We start from the raw sequence: 26,551 nt of genomic DNA on the forward strand, positions 1-26,551 counted from the left end.
GCATGAGCACATTTGATTTATTGAATGGTTTAAGACAATTATGACAAAAAGAAAACCAGCACGTTCATGAGCAGGAATCACTTTGCAGTATTCGCATTAAATTCAAAAGGAAGCCACATGCAGCACATTACCAGTCTAATTTCAAGCATCTGCCTCAGTCCTCATAACAAAACTTCATGGGACAAGTCCACAAACTGAAGCATGAAGGAATTTTTCATAAGTATAGAAATGGGAGGTATAATTGTTCGGGTGACATATTGGGCACCTAGTTGGCATTGGGTTTGCATTCAACAGCTACAGTTGTAGGACAGAGTCGAGGAGTGGGGGTTATAGATGGCGCTGTAGGCGTTTTGAGAGGCATGACTGGGTATCGTGGAAAAAACTTTTGCAAATAAAGATGATAATCAGGGTAAGCACTATACGGAGGGAACAGACGTCCAGGGTATTCTGAGGGGTGCAGAATCTGGGTTGCTGCTGGCAAGCCTGATTGGGGAGCAGTGGGGATGGCTGAAGCTGGTTTATCTATGGGCTTTGGCCTGACAGGGTCATAAGAGTAACCAGGATGAGGCCAAAACCCAGGGGGGTATTTGAGAGGATAAGGCTTTTCAGCTGGTGCGCCGGATTCGGTTTTAGAGCCAGAGGCTGGACCAGGTTTCTGGTCACCAGAAGGGTAACCAGGACGAGGCCAAGACCCGGGAGGGTATTTGAGAGGATAAGGCTTTTCAGCTGGTGCATCAGATTCAGTTTTAGAGCCAGAGGCTGGACCAGGTTTCTGGTCACCAGAAGGGTAACCAGGACGAGGCCAAGACCCGGGAGGGTATTTGAGAGGATAAGGCTTATCCACTGGTGCATCCGATTCAGTTTTAGAGCCAGAGGCTGGACCAGGTTTCTGGTCACCAGAAGGGTAACCAGGATAATGCCAAGACCCCTGGGGGTATTTGGGAGGATAAGGCTTTTCAGCTGGTGCATCAGATTCAGTTTTAGAGCCAGAGGCTGGACCAGGTTTCTGGTCACCAGAAGGGTAACCAGGACGAGGCCAAGACTCGGGAGGGTATTTGAGAGGATAAGGCTTATCCACTGGTGCATCCGATTCAGTTTTAGAGCCAGAGGCTGGACCAGGTCTCTGGTCCCCAGAAGGGTAACCAGGATGAGGCCAAGACCCGGGAGGGTATTTGAGAGGATAAGGCTTTTCAGCTGGTGCATCGGATTCGGTTTTAGAGCCAGAAGCTGGACCAGGTTTCTGGTCACCAGAAGGGTAACCAGGATGAGGCCAAGACCCAGGGGGGTATTTGAGAGGATAAGGCTTTTCAGCTGGTGCATCGGATTCAGTTTTAGAGCCAGAGGCTGGACCAGGTTTCTGGTCACCAGAAGGGTAACCAGGATAATGCCAAGACCCAGGGGGGTATTTGAGAGGATAAGGCTTTTCAGCTGGTGCATCAGATTCAGTTTTAGAGCCAGAGGCTGGACCAGGTTTCTGGTCACCAGAAGGGTAACCAGGATAATGCCAAGACCCGGGGGGGTATTTGGGAGGATAAGGCTTATCCACTGGTGCATTGGATTCAGTTTTAGAGCCAGAGACTGGACCAGGTTTCTGGTCACCAGAAGGGTAACCAGGATAATGCCAAGACCCCTGGGGGTATTTGGGAGGATAAGGCTTTTCAGCTGGTGCATCAGATTCAGTTTTAGAGCCAGAGGCTGGACCAGGTTTCTGGTCACCAGAAGGGTAACCAGGATAATGCCAAGACCCGGGGGGGTATTTGGGAGGAAAAGGCTTATCCACTGGTGCGTCGGATTCAGTTTTAGAGCCAGAGACTGGACCAGGTTTCTGGTCACCAGAAGGGTAACCAGGATAATGCCAAGACCCGGGGGGGTATTTGAGAGGATAAGGCTTTTCAGCTGGTGCATCAGATTCAGTTTTAGAGCCAGAGGCTGGACCAGGTTTCTGGTCACCAGAAGGGTAACCAGGATAATGCCAAGACCCGGGGGGGTATTTGGGAGGATAAGGCTTATCCACTGGTGCATCGGATTCAGTTTTAGAGCCAGAGACTGGACCAGGTTTCTGGTCACCAGAAGGGTAACCAGGATAATGCCAAGACCCCTGGGGGTATTTGGGAGGATAAGGCTTTTCAGCTGGTGCATCAGATTCAGTTTTAGAGCCAGAGGCTGGACCAGGTTTCTGGTCACCAGAAGGGTAACCAGGACGAGGCCAAGACCCGGGAAGGTATTTGAGAGGATAAGGCTTTTCAGCTGGTGCATCTGATTCAGTTTTAGAGCCAGAGACTGGACCAGGTTTCTGGTCACCAGAAGGGTAACCAGGATAATGCCAAGACCCCTGGGGGTATTTGGGAGGATAAGGCTTTTCAGCTGGTGCATCGGATTCGGTTTTAGAGCCAGAAGCTGGACCAGGTTTCTGGTCACCAGAAGGGTAACCAGGATGAGGCCAAGACCCAGGGGGGTATTTGAGAGGATAAGGCTTTTCAGCTGGTGCATCGGATTCAGTTTTAGAGCCAGAGGCTGGACCAGGTTTCTGGTCACCAGAAGGGTAACCAGGATAATGCCAAGACCCGGGGGGGTATTTGAGAGGATAAGGCTTTTCAGCTGGTGCATCAGATTCAGTTTTAGAGCCAGAGGCTGGACCAGGTTTCTGGTCACCAGAAGGGTAACCAGGATAATGCCAAGACCCGGGGGGGTATTTGAGAGGATAAGGCTTTTCAGCTGGTGCATCGGATTCGGTTTTAGAGCCAGAGGCTGGACCAGGTTTCTGGTCACCAGAAGGGTAACCAGGATGAGGCCAAGACCCGGGGGGGTATTTGAGAGGATAAGGCTTTTCAGCTGGTGCATCGGATTCAGTTTTAGAGCCAGAGGCTGGACCATGTTTCTGGTCACCAGAAGGGTAACCAGGATAAGGCCAAGACACCTGGGGGTATTTGGGAGGCTGAGGCTCTTCAGTTGGTGTTTGGGGAGTTGTAACAAGTTTCCCAGTTTGCTTGGCTATAGAATAAACCCTTCCAGGATAAAGATAATGAGGGAAAGGCCAAAACCCTTGCGGATACACTTGAGGGTAACCAGGAGGTGGTGGTTTCTGGGTTTCAGTATCAGACAGTTGTGGCATTGGAGGTGCTTCTGGACTTTGTGTATCAGGAGAGAAGGGAGGCAGAAGAATGTTCAGAAATTTAGGAGGATGCGGTCCCAGGAAGGTTTCATTTGCAGTGGTAGAGGTCATAGGACAAGAAATGACTGCAGAGTTCCCCTGCCACTGTATCTGCAACACATAATGCTCTCCCTGAAAGATATAATGAACATTCAGGTTGGTCTACATTATGGTTTTCATGCTAAATGGAACAGAGAAAACTATACCTGTTGTGCAACACCACATCCATCATAAGGAGTAGCATAGAGCAGACCTGCATAATCAAGTGCAGTGTGTCCACAGTGAGGTGGCAACTGAGTGAGTGGAACAGGATCCCCATTACCTGTGGTGGAAATAAAAGTATATAAAAAAGATAAAAATAAAAAACGACTTCCTTTTTGTATCAATGCTTGTAGGGTTTAGATAGGAAAAGCAGATTAGCACAATTTGAAAATATAATTGGTATCAAAATCTCTAAATAATTAGTTTTCAGGTTACCTCGACAGAGTTCAACATTTGCTACTTCTGGACCACTGAGTTGCAACTTCACAAGATCGTTACCACACCTCAACTTTGGAGACATGGCATCCCAGGCTGCTTCAGAAGAACTGAGTAGCTGCCCTGTAATAAACAGATTCTTCTGAGCACTAGGTCTGTGCAAAAAAACTGAATGTGATTTTCATGAGCATCTCATCAGTAGGGACACTTCTGTAATCAGAAGTATCTCCAACACGTGTGTTCAGATCAGGGTTGCCAGGTTCTCACAACAAATCCTGCCCAGGTGCTCATCAAAACTAGTCAAATCTAGTTTTCAGGAGGCTCCCCGATTTAAAAAATAAAAAAAATTGCTCTCCAGGATTAAGATACGATTTTTGGCAGGGTTGCCTTGGTAAAATTCGCATTTTAAGGGCAAAATATCACGGTATTTGTATTGTCACTTCGACCCGCAGACATTAAAAACAACCCCAGACTTGGCAACACTGGTTGGAATTTACAACACAGCTGTAATTCACTGACAATCTACAAAAAATTGATTTAAAAAAAAAAAAAAAAAAAAAAAAAAAAAAAAGTAGGCGATTCTTTGATTGTGAAAGCAATTTTGTGTTAGTTGTCAGTAGACTACGGCACTGTGTGTAGTAAATGCTGCTCCATTCTGTACGCACGTGCTGGAGATATACTTCTAATTACAGGAGCGTCTTTACTGAAGAAATGGGCATGAAATGGGCATTTTTTGCACCGACCTACGAAATACCTGAAACTTATAGTTTTCACAAACAAGTGGAAAAAATATACCGATTTTAAACCATGCATTAATGACATACCTGAAACTCCGGTGTTGTCACTGACATCAGCTAAAGGCACAAAATATCCCTTGTGGTCAGACAGAAGTTGTCCTTCTGAAAAATCTTCGCTACCTTCATTGTTCGTTTTTTCCGTTCCAGAAAACTGTAGCAGACTAATGCAGTTTATTAAAGTAATGCACGTGAAAGAACTCTGCATAATTAACAACCTTCCCCATATTTTCCAAGATACCATTGTAGCACATACGCGTGAAGCATGTGATGCGTCTATTAAATGTCGTGTGGCACCGCGCTGCTTTTAAGCACTTGCACGGTCCATAAATTAACGCGTAATTCAAATCACCTGTTCCATTTGATTATTATGCGAGATTCACTATAGATCCCCCTTCCTCAAATCTTGCCCTGGAGGTCCAGTGCACTGCAGTGTTTAGCTCCAACCTGATCAAAGTCACCTGTCTGGGATTCTCTAATGATCCCAAAGACATTAACTGGCATTGATTAGCATGCTCATTTTTATTTGATGATGTTCCCTAAAGTGAAGTGCGTGTACTCCGTACAAAGTGCACAAAGGACACTTCGAAGTGCATGAGACGCTCCGACTTTGCAGGATTTCCTAAAATGCGCCACCAGGTGTTCGTGATTGCCCTTTCGTATCCTAACAACCTTGCGAGAGGCATGCTTAGCCAAGACCCTGACCAGGGTCCAGGTATATTGTTTTGCTGCGTCCTTGCCGGATTACAACTTTAAATGCAGGCATTGCGTTTGAACTGACTTGAATAATGTAATGATATATATGAAAAAAAGTTTGAATGCAAAATCATGCACACACATATATAGCAGTTCAAATGCTGACTGATAAGGTGATATTTTATAATAGTTTATTGTCTTAGCCACGATGAACATATATAGAAAGGTTTGCAACCCTAATTTTAGTCAGTTAAGTAGCTATAAACATAAAACGGTGAATAATTAAAGACAAATTATGGAGGACAGGGGAAACTGATTCCTAATCAGCCGTGTTGGACAAAAAAAAAAAAAAAAAAAAAAAAAATTATACAAAAGTATCTGTGTGTTTTTTGTTTAGGTGCCCCTGTTTCTCTCTCTCTTGCATTTGGATTTTCCCCCCTTTTTTATTAAAGGGATACTCCACGCCAAAATGGAAATTTTGTTATTAATAACTTACCCCCATGTCCTTCCAAAACGGTAACTTTGTTCATCTTCGGAACACAATTTAATATATTTTGGACGAAAACTAGGAGGCTTGTGAGTGTCCCATAGACTGCCAAGTAGGCTAATTTACACTGTCAAAGTCCAGAGAAGTATGAAAGACATCATCAGAATAGTCCATCTGCCATCAGTAGTTCAACCGTAACTTTATGAAGAGACAAGAATACTGTTGTAAGTGAAGAAAACAAATAATGGCTTTATTGAACAATTCCTTTGTCAGCAGTCTCCTCTGTGTTTCTTCACATCACTCAAACTACTCTCTTCTGTGTCAGTCGCGCCACAAGGATGTGATGTTTTCTTTCAAATCAAAGCATAAATACATGTAGAAACATTGCATCTTTGTGGCAGCTGAAAAAGAAGAGAGTATGTAGTTTGAGTGACGTTGAGAGACACAGAGGAGACTGTTGAAGACAAACTAAGCTTTTAGGGGGTTGGAACGTCATGGGGCTAAGTGATTGACAAAATTGTAATTTTGGGATTGAGTATCCCTTTAATACCCACATGTGCATGTTTTTACCTATTGCTTACATTAGTTTGTGTTTGTTTAATTATTTCATTTATATATTTTGATGATAAATTGGCTTATTGTTGAAATATTGGGTTCAGTCCAATATTGTGGTTAATAATGTTGCGGTTTACAAGCCAGCCATAACAGATGGTCCGAGTCATTCGAATCAGGGTTCCATGCTTAGAGCACAGTGAGCATGCTGGAGACTCCACTTTGATGGACTGGGAAGCACATCGTATACCGCTTGAATGAGAAAACCGATCCGCTGTGGCTCTGCCTTCCACAGCTCTGCCCATGTCACTTTCCTTTCGATAGCAATCTCCCATCGGGTCCAGGCACCCTGTTGCCTCATTCCTACTGCTCTGCAGGTTCTCTCTTCCTCAAACACTGCTCTCACCTCCTCCTGGAATAGGCAGCGCTTATTCTTCCCCTTGATGGTGTCAATGTTGGGGAGTTGAAAAGGAACCCAGTCCAGCCCTGCCTCTTGTTACCACCCCCACTAACCCAATCTATACAGTACAAAAATATAGTGAGAGAAAACAAAATGTATGATTGATTATTGATCTTTTTATGAATGTATTATTTATTATTTATGAACATACTAGTTGTGCAAAGATTTATACCAAGACACAAGTGCAACAGTGTGCTTCTGTGTTGACACTCAGGTCTGTCTGAACTCTATATGCTCTCCCACAGCGTTTGATACAGGCTGGACAACTCCCCTAAGAGCTCTCAAATATCCATGGATACCATCAACAGTGCACCGAGTGCATTCCTTCAATGCACTGCTGTGGAACAATCCAGTCTAAACATTCCTCACCTCAGGTTTGATCATTTTTCAGAAGATAAATTGTGACCGAGGAATACAGATATCTCATACTTTAGAAATTTGTATGTTTTCTCTACTCAATAAAAAAAGGGGGATTTATAAGAAACTGTTGGTAAAATATAATCAGGACGATTTTAATAGTCAACACATGCTCCCACCGATACCTGTGTGATATGGAAAATCAAAAGAGAACTTTTCAGCAAGGTGAGAATATCAATTCATCATCTTTTGCAGAATTTGTTTTGAATTTAGAGTCTAAGTTGATTTTGTGTGTGCTTTTTTAAGTTCTTAAACTTTTTTTAACTTTTCTTAAACTCATCAGTGTGATATGATTTAGAGATTTAATATTCTGAACTTAGGGAACCAACTTAACTGAAAAGAATATTACCCGATGTGTATCAAAGAAAATACTATAGCAGTTGTTTTCACTTTGTCAGATGCTGATTCGGCAGTGGTGGATTCACTCCTAAATTACGTCGATTGTGTAAGAAGCATTTATGATATTTCCAGACAAGGAAAACTGTTTACATTGTGGAAACCTATACTTTGTCATCTCTTTACAATTTGCAATCTTTATCCAGAGATCACTTAGATTGAAAATAAATAAATCATGGTGCAGAGTTTGAAAGTTTTTACTCAGAAATGGCTAGTAAATTTGATAATTATATATATATATAAAAACTGCATATAACATTGAATTAAAAATGAAATGTTGAAGTATAAATTAGTAAATAAAGTACAAATTTTCTAAAACAGACTTCAATAATCCTTATTTAAACGAGTTTTTTCATTTTAATTTATTTTATTATTATTATTTTTTTTTTACAGTGTACCATATTTAAGTACAACAAGAAAACTGCTTTTAGTGTTTAAAAAAAATGAATGATTTTTCTCTACGTCTGTTCACCCTTATGGTCTGTACTGTCCAGCAGATGGATCAAGAGTATTTCCAGACGTTGGACTCCTCTCCAGATCTCTGTCGTGGTCTTCCAGGACTTCTAAGATACAAAAGAGAGTCCAAGGAAAGGATGTACAGTCCTCAGGTAGCCATTCATTTGTTCACTGCCATGGTAAAAGTGTAACATTTCTAAAATTGTTGATGTTTTTACCCAGCCCCAACAGCAACTGGACTCTCCAATATGCTGTCAGTTCTGTGGTTCGAGAGCTTGGCCACCTCTGGATCCGGTTTATGCAGAGACACGAGAGGTTGGTCTCTTGAGAAAGGATGCAGCTGACACTAACACTTACTGCTTTAGCACTTTTTGAGTTTATGATTGTCTAATTGGACTTCAGGACTTCTGCTGTGAGGAATACAGAGAGTTGTTTGAGATTGTGGTCCATGAAAAGCATCTGGCCATGAAACGTTCTGATGCAAGAACTAGTGGACCTGCTCGCCTAGATGACCCCTTCATCACTGAGGACGAAGAGCTACAAGATAAAGCGCAAGACAGAGCAAAACACAGGTTTGTGTTGTACAATAAAAACTTGTCTCGAGGCTGTAAATAATGTAATATAGGCTACCTCTTAATATAGGCTACTTTGTTGTAACTTAATCATAATATTAAAATGTGCTTTCACAGAATTTAATGATTTTGTTTACTTGATTATTCCCACCTGTGGCCTAGTTTCAGACAGCAGCAGCGAGAGATGCAGAGATATGACAGAGATGCTCACTCCAGTTTATTGGCATCACACAACAGTGAGTATCCACACATGTTGGACACGATGACTATGGATGGACCATTAACAAAAAACAACCTAAATATATCAGATGTAATGTATAACACCAACTAAATGTTTGTAATTTGATGTTACAGAGATGTTGAGGAGGTAAATGAATGGTTTCTTTTCCCAGATGTGCCTCATGATAAAACAGTCATCAGTTTCCGGCTCTCTAACTGTCCACCCAATGAGGATGTTTGTAAAGTTAAAGAGTACACGTATGTGGACGAGACCTCTGGACTATGGACACATGGGTCTTCTGATCCGGGGTCAGTTCAGTTTGGTTTAACTCATCACCAGGTAAATGACTGCTATTTACCGTGTTAGAAAGTTGAATCATCATGTGCTTGAACTAAACGCTCTGGTCTCTTTTTTTCAGTACAATTCAAGTTTCTTGGAGAAGTACTACTCTAATGGAAATAAATTTCTCACTGTGTTTCCAGATGCTTCTGCTCAAGTTTTGTATCCTTTTGATAATGTGAAATACCAAATAAGTCCTTTTAAGCAGCAATAGCTGTGTAAACCGTGAATGCAGCTGTATATGCTCATTCATTATTATTTAACCTTATAAATATTACTGTACCATATTTGATGCACAAATTTCCAAGGTCTCTAAATTATCAACATGATCAAAACGTTGTTGTTAAACCCGTTGTACACAATCTAATACATGCTTTCTTTCATCTGATTGACAGTTCATATTTTTTAGTAAGTAAAAGGACTTTTAAGTATGATTTAAATGGTTCTCCTTTAGGTTGTGTTAAATGTATCTTTTATGATCTTGTATGTGTAAGTATATGTAAGAATAACTTTTATATTGTTAGTAAAATTTAAAGATGAACACTTACTGGACTCAAGCCATTTAGGTTTACTCTATGTATGCATGATTTTTACAAACCTGATTCCCAAAAAGTTGGGACACTGTACATATTGTGAATAAAAACAGAATGCAATGATGTGGAAGTTTTCAAATTACAACATAGATGACATATCAAAGTGAGAAAATGTATAATTTTAAGGGAAAAACTGTGTGGCATCCCCTCTTCTTTTTATAACAGTCTGCAAATGTCTGGGGACTGAGGAGACAAGTTGTTCAAGTTTAGGAATAGGAATGTTGTCCCATTCTTGTCTAATACAGGCTTCTAGTTGCTCAAATGTCTTAGGTCTTTGTTGCATCTTCCTCTTTATGGTGCACCAAATGTTTCTATGAGTGAAAGATCTTGACTGCAGGCTGGCCATTTCAGTTCCCGGATCCTTCTTCTACACAGCCGTGATGTTGTAATTGATGCAGTATGTGGCCTGGCATGGAAAATGGAAGGTCTTCCCTGAAAGAGACGATGTCTGGATGGGAGCATATGTTGTTCTAGAACTTGGATATACCTTTCAGCATTGATGGTTCCTTTCCAGATGTGTAAGCTGCCCATGCCACACGCACTCATGCAACCCCATACCATCAGAGATGCAGGCTTCTGAACTGAGCACTGATAACAACTTGGGTTGTCCTTGTCCTCTTTAGATGACATGGTGTCCCAGTTTTCCAAAAAGAACTTCAGATTTTGATTCGTCTGACCAGAGAAAAGTTTCCCACTTTGCCACAGTCCATTTTAAATGAGCCTTGGCCCAGAGAAAACGCATGCACTTCTGTATCATATTTAGATATGGCTTCTTTTTTGACCTATAGAGTTTTAGCCGGCAACGGTGAATTGCACAGGGGATTGTGTTCACCACCAAAGTCTTCTGGAAGTATTCCTGAGCCCATGTTGTGATTTCCATTACAGTAGTATTCCTGTATGTGATGCAGTGCCGTCTAAGGGCCCGAAGATCACGGGTATCCAGTATGGTTTTCTGGCCTTGACCCTTATGCACAGAGATTATTCCAGATTCTCTGAGTCTTTGGATGATATTATGCACTGTAGATGATGATAACTTCAAACTCTTAGCAATTTTTTTCTGAGAAACTCCTTTCTGATATTGCTTCACTTTTGCCGCAGCATTGGTGGAATTGGTGATCCTCTGCCCATCTTGACTTCTGATAGACACTGCCACTCTGAGAGGCTATTTTTAACCCAATCATGTTGCCAATTGACCTAAATAAGTTGCAAATTGGTACTCCATCTGTTCCTTATATGTACATGTAACTTTTCCGGCCTATTATTGCTACCTGTCCCAACTTTTTTGCAATGTGTAGCTCTCATAAATCCAAAATGAGCCAATATTTGGCAATACATTTCAAAATGTCTCACTTTCAACATTTGATATGTTATCTATGATATGTTATCTATCATGATAATATGTTATATGTAATATATGTCATATGTTATATTTGATATGTTATCTATCATTTGATATGTTATTTTGTTATGTTATGTTATGATAGGTAAAAATTGATAGCCTGAATGCACTGTAAGTTGCTTTGGATAAAAGCGTCTGCTAAATGCATACATTTTATTTAAATTTTAATTTAATCTATATTCTATTGTGATTAAATATAAGTTTATGAGATTCGTAAATTCCATTCCTTTTTTACTCACAATTTGTACAGTGTCCCAACTTTTTTGGAATCTGGTTTGTAGAAAATCATACACATCCAGTGGAGCGTTTATTTGTACATCTATAAATCATCATATTTCATTGCGTTTGCATTATATGTTTGCCCCCCACCTTAAAAAACAGAGCTTTAATCATATACAGTGCAGTGAAAAAGTTTTTGCCTCCTTCCTGTTTTTTTAATTATTTGCATACTTGTTAAACTTAAAAGATTCAGATCATCAAACAATTTTTTATATTACGCAAAGATAATGCAAGTAAATACAAAATGCAGTTTTTAAATGGTGATTTCATTTATTAAGGGAAAAAAGCTTTCCAAAATTACTCTGTGGACTGATAAGACAAAAGTTGAACTTTTTGGAAGGTGTGTGTCCCGTTACATCAGGAATAAAACCAAAACATTTCATGAATAAAACATCATACAAACAGTCAAACATGGTGGTTTGAAGCTTCAGGACCTGGGCATCTTGCCACTATTGATGGAACCATGAATTCTGCACTCTATCAGAAAATCCTGAAGTAGAAAGTCCAGCTGTCAGTTTGTGACCTCAAGCTCAAGCGCACTTGATCTATGCAGCAGGACAATGATCACAAACACACCAGCAAAGTCCACCTCTGAATGGCTCAAGAAAAACAAAAAATGAAGGCTTTGGAGTGGCCAAGTCAAAGTCTGGAATTAAATCTGATTGAGATGCTGTGGCATGACCTTAAATAGTCCATTCATGCTCGAAAATGTGGCTGAATTAAAACAATCCTGCAAAGAAGAGTGGGCCAAAATTCCTCCACAGCGATGTGAAAGACTCATTGCCAGTTATCGCAAATGCTTGATTGCAGTTATTGCTGCAAAGGGTGGCACAACCAGGTATTACAATTTCACATAGGACCAGGCAGGTTTGGACAGCTTTTGCCCTTAATAAATAAAATCATTATTTCAAATCTTTCAACGGCACTATGCTAAGTATCTTGCTAAGTAACTAAGCATTTAAATATTATCTTAAGACATATTATTAGGAGATATAGTGACTGCTAATATTTATTTTAATATAAATATAACTTAACTCTTATAAAGACCAGATCACATCATTTTTGCACCTTCCTTTTGATCTTGTAAATATTAGCAACTGCACAAAATTGCTGTTTTTTGGTGCAATTAATCATTGAAAACTAAAGATGTTTTTAAAGTAATCTGAAAATGGATATATAGTCTATTATGTCTTTCTGTTGTTTGTCCTTAATGTCATGGCTACAGCTATCCCTCAGGAAACTTGGCTCTCATCATTCTCAGCAGTAAGGAAAGGATCTGTATCATACATGATGACACACCGACTCCTCTCTGTCCAGTCAGAGCCCTCTTTCAGTCTAATGGCAGAGCCACTTGTTACTATAGCAATGGCAGCATTTGGTAGGGTTGATTCCTATTACACTGATACAGATCTCAATGTCTCAAGCAGACTGATTATTGATCTAACTGAAGAGGGGACAGTTTGAAGCGCTTAAAGCGGTAGTTCAATACGGACATCTTGTCAAGATTTACTCACCCTCATGTCATTCCAAACCTGCAGGATTTTCTGTCTTCTGTGAAATATATTTTGAGAAATGTTTCAATTACTGTTTGATTACCAACCTTTTTTTAATGTCTTTTGATAAAGCAAGTAATACAGGTTTAAAGTCACATGAGGGTGAATGTTTTGTCACTTTTGTGACTTCCACTTTTCTATTCAGAAACACAATCAAAGATGTTTTTATACTATACTATTTTTAATTATAGGAAACAGAAGCTCAAACATGGTCAAGTGTTGTTGTACTTTTTAAAGAGTAAAAGTTTTGGATTCGTTGGGTGTTAATAAATGGACAAAGTAGATAAGAGAATATTAATAGTATCTTTAATAATTCAATAAAATAGTTTCGTGTTCTGAAGATGAACTGAAGACATGTTGGTTTGAAATAACATGAGGTTAAGCAAATTATGTCAGAATTTTCATTTTAGTTATAAAAGTTAAAGTAATAATCCCTCAGGTTAAAAGTCTCTCAGTTAATTGAATGGCAAAAACACAAATGGCATAACCGTGTGGCTCTTGTTTCCTGTGGAGCAGGTTGAGTATGGATGCTTGGGGTGGACTGAGTCTAGATGAAGGCGGGAGAAGGATCAGAACATGGAGCTGGACAGACAAGGCTCTAACACCAACACCCCTGAGACCACTCTTTCTGTCGCTCAACAGAAATATAGGGGTTCGAGTTCTTGGTCAACAGTTGGTGTTCGTGTCATTCCTTGCTTCTGGACAGCAAGCCAGATTCAGAGTAGGCAGCTGCGAGCTGGTAAGAAAGTACACAAGTTTTGTCTTTTTAACTTGATCTCCAATTTTAAAGACATTTTCTTGACACTTACTACTCAACTCAGACCTGCTAAATATTGTCTCTGCCATGTCTTTGCTTACAGTCCAGAGAACACAACATACCTCCTCAAGTCCTGGTGTGTAAAGAGGATCTGGTACTTCTAGCATGCAGGGTTGGTCTTCACATGGCTTTGACACGGTTGCAGCAGTGCCAAGCCTTCCCATCCAGCCCAAAACACCTGCGGGTCAGACCTCCACCTTTCCTCCACTCTCTGGTCCGAAGGTTGAGGAGTTTAAGCCACAGAGTACAAATGGAAGAGCCAGACAAGGCCTTTATCCAGCGCTGTCTGCAGGCCTGTCCATGAACTGACATGCTTGAAAAAGCATACAAAACATGCTGGAGTAATTTGACTTGACTAAAGGTGTAAATTTTTATGTAAATTTCTGATGCTCCTTGTCAGCATTTTAGCAATGCATGAAGTAGTGCTCACACAGATGTGACTTTCAAACATATATCTGCTTTCTGTTGCGGGCAATGTGGCAAATTCACACAACCAACTACAAAAGGTTTCAAATCTGTATAGGGAATTATTTCGCCCTCATACGTTTTCGTATGGTCTGCCCCAGTGACAGTTATCTTGTAAAAAAAAAAAAATATTATTGTACAAATTCATACAAAATTGTCATCTCCGAAGCAATTCACACTTTGCAGAGAGTTTGACTGACAGTCGATCTGACCAATCATAATGCTGAATCTGAGAGATTGTCTGACGAACAAACCAGACAGGAGAGTAGTTAACATCAGTGAAATTGAACTTGAAAAATGTACGTCTTTCCGTGGTTGAAACAAGTTACCTTCTGATGTTCATTCTTGTTTGTGCTATAACTAGTAAAGAGGAAGAGATGATTGGTTCACATGTCGCTTGAACTGAGGCGCTACAGCAATCTGTCACGACACATTAAAAATGTGGTAATTGTTTGAATTTCTTAGAAATATTGAAAGACCATTTTATTCCAAATGTAACCTGCTCTTTCTTGTCTGTCATCATGTTGTCAGTGTCCTCTTTGCTTTTCTTTACTGCATGAAAGCATGATGCAAACAGTAATAAAGGGTGTATGTGAATATGCATACAAAAGCTGGCCATAAGACGTTGATTTATCTTTTGGGGTTGTATGGATCATTGTCATGATGGCTGTTTTTTTTTTTTTTCTTTCTTTTTTCAAGTGTCAACCCAATCACTGGCATTATATGGACTAAACAACATTTCATATTTTTGTTTTTATTCATGTTCACGTGAAGAAAAAAAATTAATATACATCATGGCATGAGAGTGCGGTAAAAACTAATCTTCATTTTTGGATGGACTACTCCTTTGAGGTTCTTTTCGCAATCAGATAATGAAGACCGATTCACACCTGTAACAGAAAGGTGTACCTGCATCCAGATTCTTTTTATTCCAAGCATACTGTTTTTACCTTTCCTTAGCTGGGAAAAATAGTTCAGAAAATGAATTTAACTAAAATGTTCTTCTGTGGTGCTAAGTTCATCATTACAGCTGTGGTGTGGACTTTGCTATTCTCATAGAATTAAAAATACATTTAACTTTATACCGTATTTTTCGGACTATAAGTCGCACCTGAGTATAAGTCGCATCAGGCCAAAAATACATCATGGTAAGGAAAAAAAAACATACAAGTCACTTTTATTTAGAACCAAAAGAAAACATTACCGTCTACAGCCGCGATGTCTTCAGTGTAGACTACAGGAGCAGTGAGCAGCATAGAGCGCCCTCTCGCGGCTGGAGACGGTAATGTTTTCTCTTGGTTCATGTCAAATTAATTGATAAATAAGTCGCACCTGACTATAAGTTGCAGGACCAGACAAACTATGAAAAAAAGTGTGATTTATAGTCCGGAAAATATGGTAGTTCTCATCCTTGGTGTGAACAGGCCTTAAGCCTAGGTCTAGACTAGTCCTTTTTAATAGAGAATTTACAACATTATCTTAACCTTACCAACATTACACAAACTGACTTAAATGTATTACTAGAACCCACATACTGTAACTGTTAATGCAACATTTTCAAAAAATTCTAGGTATTGCAATATAATCAAGTTCTTATTATTCCAATTATAGAAATAACTCCACGTTGAAAAGCTATTAAAGTCCACATGAAATCAAAATTGACTTTTAATTTTATTACTGCACATTTTTTAAGACTGTAAAAAGCACATGAAAGTCTGTTCTCCTAATAAACAACAATATTTAGTTTGATTCAATTTTATTTTCCTTTTAGTAAACATGTTAAGCTATACAAAGCAATATAAAATCCAGGGCTAAGAAATATAATTAATGTTACTTAGTTGTTAAATAATCATGATGGGGGTTGGGTGTATAAGTTAGGAGCTTCTCATATCTACTAATCAAATAAAACAAAGACCAAGAGTTAGCAGTACAGTAGGATGTGAAAGAAAAACATGGCATCATAAATTCTGTTGACTGAGCTAACTGAACTTAAATGAAAATTGGAGTCATTGTGAACATATATCCTGATTTGAACCAAATGGTTATTGTACAAGAGATGGGATGCAATAATTATATGGCCACTGTTGTTGCCGTAGATCCCACACCAGCATCTGCAGGTGGTGCATCTCCGAGGGGCACGGTGAGGAGAACACGGAACATCGGGCGTGCGCTAGTAGAGTCTCTACTTTCAGAGCAAACCTTCATAAACGTCACCTCACAACCGTAGGAGAGCTTCACCACAGAACTGAAAGACAATGTGGAAAAAGTACAGAGTAAATTAATTCAGCTAAAGTGGGAAAATGCAATATCATCTGCTTTAACTCACGCTTTCATAAAAAAGTATATTAATATATTCCACTGTGTGTGTGTATGCATGTATATTTATATATAGTAACCACATTTTTGGCTCAAAAACACTCAGATTAAGAAAAGTCAAAACATTAAATTTCACTTAGAAATCTTTTCGTACGTTTTATTGTTGTGCTTACTTGACTATTAAACTACTTTTCAAAATGTTGGTAACAGTAGGTTTTTTTAATTTGTATTTTAACCCTCATCCATCCCTCCCGAACCTATTACAAAAGTGTCCCTCATAAGTCTAAATGACCCAAAGACTTAAAATGGCACAAATTAAAGCACTGCATTTACAGTGCAAAAGGTTGTGGGTTCAATTCCCAGGGAACACACAAAGGCCGGTAAAAAAATAAAATAAAAAAATTGTACAGCCAGAATGCACTAAGTTGCTTTGGATAAAAGCATTTGCCAAATACATGATTGTAGATATTATGTAGGGTTCTTTTGGGGGATTTTTTATTTTATACTCTTAAATTTTGCATATTTGATACATTTCACACAAAAAAAAAAAAAAAAAAAAAAAAAAAAAAAAAAAAGATTTTCTTCACATTTACAACATGATGTTTAGGTCACTGAGTGTCTCTGATGCCATCTGGTGGGGAAAATGACAACTGCATTTTATGATTAAAGCCACTAGAGGGGCCTATAGAATCCTATGGAGATTCTTAAAGGTTTGAACACCTTTGTGTGGCAGCAGTGTGTGGAAACAACCAGGCCATTATGGTAAAAATCCCATTCATAGTTTTATAATCCCAATAATTCATAAACAGTCTCTCCACACTAGCAGTTCAAGGTTTCTCACTACTATGACAACAGTCTGTGAAAGTCCCACCTATTTGTGACGTTCTCTAAAAAAGGTGTTGCGTGTTGAGATGCAACCAACGCACATAGGAGTCACCATAGATCGCTGAGGACACGGTGTTTAACTTCATTTTTGAAGGATATATCTGAAAGTACACTATTAACAATCACTCAGTCAAGTTTTATAATAATCTATTATTATTTAATAACAGAACATCAGTAATTAAAAGTAAACTTAATAACCATGTTTGAATGCATATTAGTCATTTTAACTGAACATTTTAACTGGACTGGTGGTGTACTTTTTTAGTCATTCAGTGTTTCTGTAAAAAACAGGAACGCCGTTATTTTGACAGGAAAATAAAACAAAGAATATTTTTTAAATGTAGTGCATCAATTCTCTCTCTTTCTCTACGTGTGTGTGAGAGAAAAAGGCGATTTGTGCGAAACTCTGAAACCCTCAGTCAGCTCGCGGCTCGAGTGTTCACGAGTGGAAATATATCTGTGCTAAACTTATACTTAGCCTCCAACTCACACACTGGTGAGTGAAATCTGAGAATTCATTAGCCATTGGCTAATATTAGACATCATTTAGTAACGATAATGAAGATTTAGTCGCATATGCAAGTGATTTACTCAAAACGTAGAGGGTTGTGTAGTTGTAGTGTGTATCTTTGTCATTCTTTTATCTTTGTTATTAAAAAATAAGAACAAAGATTTTTATCTTCACCTTCTTTGGCCTAAATATGTGACATTCTATTTTTTTTTTACTTTGAAAGGCTTTGTCTTTATAATAGGGAAATTAGTTTTGCTGTAATGCTCAGACAACTTTCACAATAGTAAAATCAACATGAAAAAGAATCGTGATATTTCCATAAAAACAAAACAACATGATATTTTGCCCATGATAGTTTTAACAAGAATGAATCTATATTTAAATGTATACAGTAAAGACTATGTGATGCTACTCACATTTAATTACTCAGTTTCTGTACCTGGACACCTACAAACTTGATAATTAATAATTAAACAACATTTATTTGTTTGTTTATTTGAACTACTCACACAATTTCAAACAGTGCCCACCGGTGAAACCTGCACCGGACCCCACAACCCCAGCTATGGCCCTGTATACCGATCATTCTGTATCAAGTCTATACACAGCTGCTGCTGCCACCTTATGACAATAGATTTACAGTTCAAATTAGGTAGTAGCTCACTGGAAAAGCATTGAAAATGCTGCTGCAATCACCAATAAAACGTTGTTCCATGTTTATATATATATATATATATATATATATATATATATATATATATATATATATATATATATATTTTCTTATCACATATATTCTTTACATATAATGATATAATTGAGGCTATATTGCCCACCTCTAGTGCATACATTATAGATAGTAGTAATCTTTATTTTATACATGTCAGCATCTAAGGCAGGGGTAGGCAAGTTCGGTCCTAGAGAGCCGCAGACCTGCAGAGTTCAGCTTCAACCTTAATCAAACACACCTGAACAAATTTATCAGTCCACTCAGGATTACTACGGTACAGGCAGGTGAGGATTTTAAGGCTAACTTTGTGTCAAAAACTACTACATTATAGAAATCTTTAGAACAAAAGACAGTATTTTAAATAATAGAAGTAAATTTAATACTTGTTAGGGTTATGATGGTTAAACATACATGGAGGGGTCACCGGCTCCAATCAGCGAATCAGAGGCAAGGTTACGAGCGATGGTGTGGAAGTGTGTCCATGTGTACGTTCATCTTCATCTCATTCTCCAGGATTTGGACTAGTTGCTGCATGGAAGGCAGGTGGCCTGACTCCAGCTTGGACCAAACTGGAACATCTAACCAAGAAAAAAAATGTCTCAAAATAGTGTTACCATAGTAAAACATCATTTTTCTAACTTCCGCCAGACCAAACCACCAAATTAGGCTATCGCCACACCGCTTCTGTTTAAAAACATCCACAAACTTAGCAAGTCTAACAGACAGAGAGCAACTCTAATTCTGATGCTTTAATAACTTCTTGCATAATAGATTTTCTATGTGCATCTATTCCACAAAAAAAATTCCCTGGTTTAAAACAGATTATGTTGTTCTGAAAGGGGTCCAAAGTATTTTCTAAACTATAAAATAATTCAGTCATCCCATTTTACAAAAAGGAAAAAAAAGGGCAAAATACTATATAATACATACCAAAAATAAAATAAATGACTATTACCGTATTTTACGGACTATAGGTGCGACTTATTTATCAAAATTAATTTGACATGTACCGAGAGAAATGAACCAAGAGAAAACATTACCGTCTCCAGCCGCGAGAGGGCGCTCTATGCTGCTCACTGCTCCTGTAGTCTACACTGAGCAGCACAGAGCGCCCTCTCGTGGCTGTAGACGGTAATGTTTTCTCTTGGTTCTTGGTTCTAAATAATTGCGATTTATAGTCTAGTGCGACTTGTATATGTTTTTTTCCTCATCATGACGTATTTTTGGAATGATACGACTTATACTCAGGTGCGACTTATAGTCCGAAAAATACGGTAATATTGTTAACAAATATTACATGAACAAAAATACAAATTAACACATTAACATACAACATTTTTTTTATCAAATACACTTACCATTGAGCGTGACTTCAAAAGCACCCGTAGACATACACTGATTTTCGATCATATTGCTGAAGAAGAACACCATCATACAGGCATATATCTAACAAAAGAAAAAGAAAAACACATCTTAAGCATTTCTACAGCTAGTTTGTTTGTATGTATGAGACTTTTATGGATAGCTGATGCATAACTTTTTTTTTTACTTTTTCAAACTGAAAAAAAAAAATCAAAAGGCTGAAGGTTAAAATCTTTCTTTTGTACTTTGATGCCTACATTTCAGAAACAGCGCAGAAACAGTCAGGTGAACATTAACATGAGAGCTTGCCCTTTGGTCCCAGTGTATTACATTCTCTCCTATAACCACAAACATCACTTAGGGGACAAAGTTACAGACTAATGAGCTCCATGGGGAAAAAGTTTGTATTTGGAACATACTACCCAAACAGATTTTAGTGAAGAACTACAATCTAAACCACCAAATGACAATCTCTCAACAGGAAAAGTATGAGAACTTGCCTTGTTCTCTTGACTCCAAACCCAGAGACCTGGGGCCTGCATGCCAAATAGAGCAAATGGATCCTTGCCCACAATGATCACGCCGATTAACAACAGCTTAAACATAGACAGAAAGGAAGCAATGTGCCTGGAAGAGTAAAAAAAATAAGAGAGAGAGACTCTATTTAAATAAATTTCACACACACATACACTTGTTGAATTAGTAGTATTTTTGTGGGTTTTTTTTTTTACAGAAACACTAATGGCACTTTTCCAATGCGTGGTACAGCATGGTTTGAGTTTCCACTGCAGTTTAGTATCGATTTAGAGTGGGTGGGATTATTCATGTCGTTATAGTTGCGCCGACTCTACTGCCAAGACTCCTAAAAAAAAAAAATTCTCATTCCACGTAGCCCCATCAAGCTCTCGCTTGATCCGCTCCTGTTGTCAACGAGAGGAATGTCTGTACTTCTGCAACAGACAACAAAACTTATTGGTTGTTAAAAAAGGTGCACTCATTCAAAACGGTTGCGTTCGATTCTTCTCTGGCTGTGCTGATTTAATCTAGTGGTTCTTCTGCGTTTGTGTTGCAAGTTCAGTGATGCAGGAAGTGACTACGGGTGGAACAAAACATGTATTTTGTACCTTACCATCACAGTACGGCCATCTCTGTTCGGTCCATGATGCCTTACAATGAATAAAGGCAATTCTTGCAGCAACGCAATGCTGTTTGATAACCGGCCGCCAACAAAAGTTCAGTGAATGCTGAGGGGTGCATTTGAAAACATAGCGGACTAGACAGTGACCATGTGCTGATTCTGAACGCATCTCTCCTAGACTGAGAAAGTAGTATACTTTAAAGGCTTGTGCACTCAACTGTTTGAGAAATGGAGCTTTGTACCTCTCTCATTCAGCAAAAATCTAAATATTCCATACTATTTCCATATTTGCAATGCATCGTATCGGAATGCTAAACTATTATTTGTTATGTAAATTAATGGCTTTGTACTTCAGTTCCATCGGTGACAGAGGCGGTCGCACCTATTTTTGGTTAACTCCATTTTATTTTGATAACGTACCAACTGTGCTATCAAGAACTGATGTGTTTTGGGTGTATGAGTCTGTACATGCCGGCACAATCACTTCAACTGTTTCCTTAAACCAGCAAAATCAAATTTAAACACTTATTGTCTAATTAATAATGCATCACTGTATAAAGGTGTGCTTTTATCTGTGTAGACTCACAATGAAAACAAAACATTGAGCTTCTGTAAAATCACTTTCTGCCATTTGAGTTATCTGTAAACTAAATCAAATAAATTAAGAATTTATTCCTTGTATGTACTGCAGATTATATATATTTAAAATAATGTAATAATATTTAAAGTTCACATCTAAGTGAAAACCAAATAGTACTGTCTGTTCAAAATAAATTAAAAATTCCCGTTGTACCGAAATCAAATATATTGAACCGTGACCCCTTACCATGCTGTGGAAAAGCACCATAAATGACCAACAACGTCTCAAATACCAGCCATTATTTTTTTTAAATAATATTTCATTCGGACATTTTCATTTATATATGGTCTGAACATTTAAGCTCTAATTAATGAAGTTTTATCGTTAAATGATTACAGGTTTTAAATAAGAACCATTATTATTGATGTCAAAAACAAGTTTTGCTGCTTAATATATTATGGAAGCATTTTTCATGATATTTTGATGAATCGAAAGTTCAAAAGAACAGCATTTATTTGAAATAATCTTTTGTAACATTATACTGTTTTTTTACTGTCCCTTTTGATGCATAATACATATTTTCAGAAAAAAAAAAAATACCGTAAAAATTAATGGTAGTATATCATGGTTTTTTTTTCATAAATATTAAGTTGTTTTTAACATTGTTAATAAAAAAAATGGTTCTTGAGCATCAAATTAGCATATTAGAATGATTTCTGAAGGATCATGACACTGAAGACTGGAGTAATGGTGCTAAATACATTGCTCAAATACATTACATTTTAAAACATTAAAGTAGAAAACAGCTATTTTCAAATGTAACACCATTTCACAATATTAGTGTATTATTTTAACTGTGAGCACATGAAAGCAGATTTTTTAATCAGAAGGGAAAAAAGCTGTCATTCCAGTAAACACTGTACAAGCAATGATGAATCTTTTGCAAAGGTGTGTGATTGCGTGTGTATTTGTGTTATATACACACACACACGTGTTTATACACACACAATTTTTTTTTTAATTACTGGCCATGAGGACAGACATGTAAGTGGTTTGTAAGTGATCACCTGTAGACAGGCAGAGGAAGGTAGTTCTCTCCTTCGATGCGGATGTCTGGGTACCGCTGGTACAGAGCCTGCGTGTACTCCTCAAACACCCGCTTGTATCCTCAGGAGACACTGCAGACAACAAACAAGACGATGAAGAAACACCTCAGAGCCTTTGGTTCACAACCACATGCTGACATTAAATATTGTGCAGCAACTATGTAAACAATGATTTCCATTTCAGATTATGATAAATGGCTCACCATTGGAAACTAGATGTTATAGCAGACACAAATTGGCTTTATAAATCCATAAAAGCTGCATTATTAAACGTACAGTGTCTCAAATGACTAAGTGCAAGCACGCAGATATATACACTTACTGGCTAATCCTCAAATTATTAGACCCTTGGCATTGGTAGGTTTAGGGTTAGGTGTGGGGGAGGGGTTAGGATTAGGCAATCGAGTAGCGATTTCAACGAGGGGTAATGTTCGGCATGGTGTCGAAAATGAGCACAATACCGGATTAACGGACGATTATAACATCCTGCTCAGGTTATGTGCGACACTAATAGTGCCATATGAAACAAATTCACGCTTCTGTCACAGTACACTTTCCATTAAGCGTGGTTAATACATCTGCAGGGTTTATCACGCCAAGCCGCGCTGTGCTAACGTTACTATCAACACACTCAATGTCATACACTGGTTGGCCTGTTCCGGGGACCGAGCGACATAAAAACGCCCAAACTGTCACTCACCATATCTGGAATTTGAGAAGTGGACCGGTGGCAAATTGCACCTTCATTTTCTTGACGCCATTGTTATCCGCAGAGGCACTGTAAAGAGAACAGGCCCATAACAGTACCACCGAGAGAGGTAACCAACGCATCTTCCCCACCACGATTTGTGACTGTCACTGAACTGAAGGCAGGAAGTGGTGTACTGAGGTTCATACGGGTAATCCAGGAAGTCACGCTGGGATTGGTTGGCGACTGCTTGACGTAGGCTCACACATTTGGACAAAGAACGTCTTGGTTCTTTGGAACAGGTCGTTACTCCGTTTTTTTTTTAAATAAAATAATTATAATATTAAAAAGCTTGTCCCACATCATCTTTTCAGATACACGTTCAATGGAATTTGGTCGTGGAATTAATCTGGTCTCTTCCCCGCAAAGGAGTCAAAATTGAACATAAGATTGTGAATAATTTCGTTGTTTTTTTTTTTTACCATTTCTGTAGGTCTATCTATCTCGAAAAAAAGCCAGAAACTAAATAAATACTTACTATTATTTTGATATAATTTTTCTTTATTACATGTCAAATTATAGTATTAATTACATTTTTTAATACACAAATAAGATTTTTATTTTATTTTTTTATACACAAATGAAAACTTTGAGTAAGAACTGTCCATTTTATTAGACAATTCCTGTACAATAAATCAGTAGTTGCTATATAAATAATGTTACACTACTGGCTGTTTTAAACCAAATATAACTTGCATGTAACTTAATAAGAATACCACAGACACTGTGCAAGAATCCCAGATTTATATCCCAATTTAAGGTATTATCGATAAAAAAGGTTTAACAAGCTGTATGACACACTACGCAAGGCTGACACAAAATGTTAAGAGCTAATTTTAGCAAACATCGTGTTAACGTTCTTTTCAAAAAGCTGGGCGGTTCCGAGCGTCAGCCCATTTGCGTTCTTCCGGTGTGGGCGGAGCTTACATTCTGGGTACGTGGTACGTAGACAAAAATCGACGTCGTTTTCTCTTCATCCTCACTAATTTGTATTCGTCACATTTGTGACCGTCTCCAGCTCACTTCACAAACCACCAGCATCTGCAACGATGGTCGCCAAACAGAGGATTCGTATGGCCAACGAGAAACACAGCAAAAACATCACCCAGAGAGGCAACGTCAAATCCTCGGTAACGCAACTCTTCGTGATCTTCGATAGCGTATCAACAGAAGTCAAATTAACTTAATGTAGTGTATTAAATTAACATATTGTAAAGTAAGACGTTTGATTAAACTATTAATATAAAGAGTTACTAGTTTTGCAGTAAAATAGTGGTTCTTAATACTGCAATGTGTATATACTTTCATTGCTAAATCCCACTGCACTACTACAATTAAATGACAACGAAAATGCACATTTTCATCTGACTTGACTGTAAATTCACGCAGAGAAACGTCAGTGATGATAAAGTCTCGGTAGGACCGTGGCTCTTGGCGCTGTTCATCTTTGTTGTCTGTGGTTCAGGTGAGTAACCAACACAAATACATGAACATCAAATGAGAAACGCATTACATTAGATGGTATTTTATTTTTGTACTAGCATATGCTGTACTTTTTGTTTAGCCCAAGGTAGGCAGACAAAGCAGACCTCCACTCATTTATTGGCACACACTGTGAGACCTTGCACTGTAGTGAAGGCTGAGATAATAATGCACACTGTTTACATGGACAAGGCCGGACTGATAGCATGAGTTTATCTGCTTGATTTCACTGGGTGCAACACGTGGATCTGCAGGTGTTACTATTCTGGAAACAGCATTGAAGAACATTTCCAACAGCCACTTAAGTACTCACAGGAAAGGTAGTGGATCTCATTGCCAGCTTGGAGGCTTTGAGACATAGCTTTAAAGATGTAGTCTTTTTGACAACGTCATAAACCGCACCATCCAGATCTGATGTGGCACATTCTTCTGGGTTGCCGTCAGCTCTCGCAGAGTTTTTAGTCATTGCTTTCAAGAATCTGTTCGCTTTGTACAAATTATATTTGCGTTGCATGTTTTTGGTCATCTTGCCCTAACTTTTGTTCCTTGTATGATTTTGCAATATTTTTGTTTGAATCGATCCACAAAATAATAAGTTTTGCTTTGTTAGAGATAACACTCTTTTTGGAAATACAGATTACTTTTTACTTTTATGAGGCAAAAGCGGGATGAAACCTAGATATCCACTAATGCAATGTCCCATTATATACCCAAAAAAGTATGTTAAGATTGACTTCCTCCTACACTTTTCTGTAATGTCACACTTTTTTTTTTTCTTCTCCTCAGCAATATTCCAGATCATTCAGAGCATCCGAATGGGCATGTAAAGAGGACCAGTGATGTCTCAAGTATCCACTCCTTGCCAGTTCTGCGACTCTGCCAAGGAGCCTTTCTTTAAGGCTTTTTGCCGATTTTATTGATTTATCTTCTATGAGGTGCAACAATCCTATCATTCCTCTCTGGTGCCTTGTTAATGAAGAAAAATCTAAAAGCCATAAAATTGCATTCCGATCAATTGTAATGTTATTTTCTGTCAATCTACCTTGATGTAATGTAAAAATCTTGAAAAGACAGCAATGTGATTTGTAATTCTTGATTTCTCATTCATTCCTAAAATAATTGTGCAGAAATTATTTAATGTCTTTATGTTGGATTTTTGGGACCCCCAAAACAGCCATTTTGTAGTTTGCACAGGATAAAGTATTACGAATGAAAAGCCAGTCAGCAAATCTAAATCACAAATGTACAATTACATTGAATTACTTTTCTTGTACTTGTTTTCTTTGTAATTTAATAGCTGCCTCCTCCTTTCTTGAATATGGAATAATTTAGTTCTCTGGCACATATTCTTGTCATTGTGGTACTGTTTACCATGATAGAAATGAGGCTTAGCAATTAAGCTTTTTCAGAACTGATGATGCTATATACTGTATGCTATGATGGCGTAAAGAGGAACAGGAAAAGAGCTGGACTAAAATAAAATGTTTTTAAAATGACATGCGTTGTGTGTGAGAGAATTATCAGTTAGTTGAGGAAATAAGAGTCTAGTAGGTTAAATGAAACGAACCAT

At 38.3% G+C, this 26,551-nt stretch overlaps 4 protein-coding genes and 1 long non-coding RNA gene across 58 annotated transcripts; 3 read left to right on the forward strand and 2 right to left on the reverse strand.

Annotated features, from left to right (window-relative positions):
* Position 1: 1 nt before the first annotated feature.
* Positions 2-4,715, reverse strand: wu:fi34b01 (basic proline-rich protein). 50 transcript variants are annotated; one of them, XM_052548481.1, is made up of 9 exons: positions 4,453-4,715; positions 3,629-3,751; positions 3,358-3,473; positions 2,758-3,283; positions 2,290-2,640; positions 2,056-2,172; positions 1,822-1,938; positions 1,471-1,704; positions 2-1,353 (listed from the first exon to the last, which is right to left on the reverse strand). In XM_052548481.1, exons 1-9 carry the CDS (start codon positions 4,664-4,666, stop codon positions 266-268), a joined length of 2,886 nt encoding a protein of 961 aa, XP_052404441.1. In that variant the 5' UTR covers positions 4,667-4,715; the 3' UTR covers positions 2-265. The 50 variants fall into 50 exon arrangements, with proteins under 50 accessions (XP_052404441.1, XP_052404487.1, XP_052404474.1 ...); XM_052548527.1 differs by having other exon boundaries at positions 1,471-1,661; positions 1,902-1,938; positions 2,056-2,129; positions 2,604-2,640; positions 4,453-4,714; XM_052548514.1 differs by having other exon boundaries at positions 2,056-2,129; positions 2,604-2,640; positions 4,453-4,714.
* On the forward strand, positions 620-2,902 carry LOC127950991 (uncharacterized). The gene is made up of 9 exons (XR_008152570.1): positions 620-768; positions 886-1,002; positions 1,120-1,236; positions 1,354-1,587; positions 1,705-1,821; positions 1,939-2,104; positions 2,222-2,406; positions 2,524-2,640; positions 2,758-2,902. It is a non-coding gene; the product is annotated as an uncharacterized LOC127950991 (long non-coding RNA).
* A 2,144-nt stretch (positions 4,716-6,859) lies between the features above and the next one.
* On the forward strand, positions 6,860-14,310 carry LOC127950989 (glutamate-rich protein 6). 4 transcript variants are annotated; one of them, XM_052548533.1, is made up of 11 exons: positions 6,860-6,991; positions 7,433-7,479; positions 7,925-8,038; positions 8,109-8,201; positions 8,289-8,458; positions 8,621-8,694; positions 8,851-9,017; positions 9,097-9,179; positions 12,514-12,666; positions 13,358-13,580; positions 13,702-14,310. In XM_052548533.1, the coding sequence occupies exons 3-11, from the start codon at positions 7,928-7,930 to the stop codon at positions 13,960-13,962; spliced, it is 1,335 nt and encodes a 444-aa protein (XP_052404493.1). In that variant the 5' UTR covers positions 6,860-6,991; positions 7,433-7,479; positions 7,925-7,927; the 3' UTR covers positions 13,963-14,310. The 4 variants fall into 4 exon arrangements, with proteins under 4 accessions (XP_052404493.1, XP_052404494.1, XP_052404491.1 ...); XM_052548534.1 differs by having other exon boundaries at positions 7,928-8,038; XM_052548531.1 differs by lacking the exon at positions 6,860-6,991 and adding an exon at positions 7,005-7,199.
* A 1,552-nt stretch (positions 14,311-15,862) lies between these two features.
* On the reverse strand, positions 15,863-23,630 carry selenot1a (selenoprotein T, 1a). Of its 2 annotated transcripts, none has more exons than XR_008152653.1 (6): positions 23,452-23,627; positions 22,713-22,823; positions 20,428-20,554; positions 19,924-20,011; positions 18,949-19,143; positions 15,863-16,368 (listed from the first exon to the last, which is right to left on the reverse strand). XR_008152653.1 is itself a non-coding variant. In XM_052549326.1 (6 exons), exons 1-5 carry the CDS (start codon positions 23,580-23,582, stop codon positions 19,019-19,021), a joined length of 582 nt encoding a protein of 193 aa, XP_052405286.1. In that variant the 5' UTR covers positions 23,583-23,630; the 3' UTR covers positions 15,863-16,368; positions 18,977-19,018. The 2 variants fall into 2 exon arrangements, 1 of the variants encoding a protein (XP_052405286.1); XM_052549326.1 differs by having other exon boundaries at positions 18,977-19,143; positions 23,452-23,630.
* An 802-nt stretch (positions 23,631-24,432) lies between these two features.
* zgc:92744 (uncharacterized protein LOC436846 homolog) lies at positions 24,433-26,477 on the forward strand. Its single transcript, XM_052549651.1, has 3 exons — positions 24,433-24,629; positions 24,889-24,964; positions 25,768-26,477. Exons 1-3 carry the CDS (start codon positions 24,549-24,551, stop codon positions 25,806-25,808), a joined length of 198 nt encoding a protein of 65 aa, XP_052405611.1. The 5' UTR covers positions 24,433-24,548; the 3' UTR covers positions 25,809-26,477.
* The last annotated feature ends 74 nt before the right edge of the window (positions 26,478-26,551 follow it).

The sequence above is a fragment of the Carassius gibelio genome, chromosome B2 (genome assembly GCF_023724105.1).
Source record: "Carassius gibelio isolate Cgi1373 ecotype wild population from Czech Republic chromosome B2, carGib1.2-hapl.c, whole genome shotgun sequence".
In the NCBI taxonomy this organism is placed as follows: Eukaryota; Metazoa; Chordata; class Actinopteri; order Cypriniformes; family Cyprinidae; genus Carassius; species Carassius gibelio.

Bases quoted from the DNA above. Each gene is read 5' to 3' on its own strand.
- wu:fi34b01 (XM_052548477.1), bottom strand. From the start codon at position 4,666: ATGGTATCTTGGAAAATATGGGGAAGGTTGTTAATTATGCAGAGTTCT. The intron at 3,752-4,452 runs GTATGTCATTAA...TGTTTATTACAG, and splicing joins TGACAACACCGGAGTTTCAG to GGCAGCTACTCAGTTCTTCT. The intron at 3,284-3,357 runs GTATAGTTTTCT...TATATCTTTCAG, and splicing joins GATGTGGTGTTGCACAACAG to GGAGAGCATTATGTGTTGCA.
- LOC127950989 (XM_052548531.1), top strand. From the start codon at position 7,169: ATGGAAAATCAAAAGAGAACTTTTCAGCAAG. The intron at 8,039-8,108 runs GTAGCCATTCAT...GTTTTTACCCAG, and splicing joins AAAGGATGTACAGTCCTCAG to CCCCAACAGCAACTGGACTC. The intron at 12,667-13,357 runs GTAGGGTTGATT...CCTGTGGAGCAG, and splicing joins TATAGCAATGGCAGCATTTG to GTTGAGTATGGATGCTTGGG.
- zgc:92744 (XM_052549651.1), top strand. From the start codon at position 24,549: ATGGTCGCCAAACAGAGGATTCGTATGGCCAACGAGAAACACAGCAAA. The intron at 24,630-24,888 runs GTAACGCAACTC...AAATTCACGCAG, and splicing joins GAGGCAACGTCAAATCCTCG to AGAAACGTCAGTGATGATAA. The intron at 24,965-25,767 runs GTGAGTAACCAA...TCTTCTCCTCAG, and splicing joins CTTTGTTGTCTGTGGTTCAG to CAATATTCCAGATCATTCAG.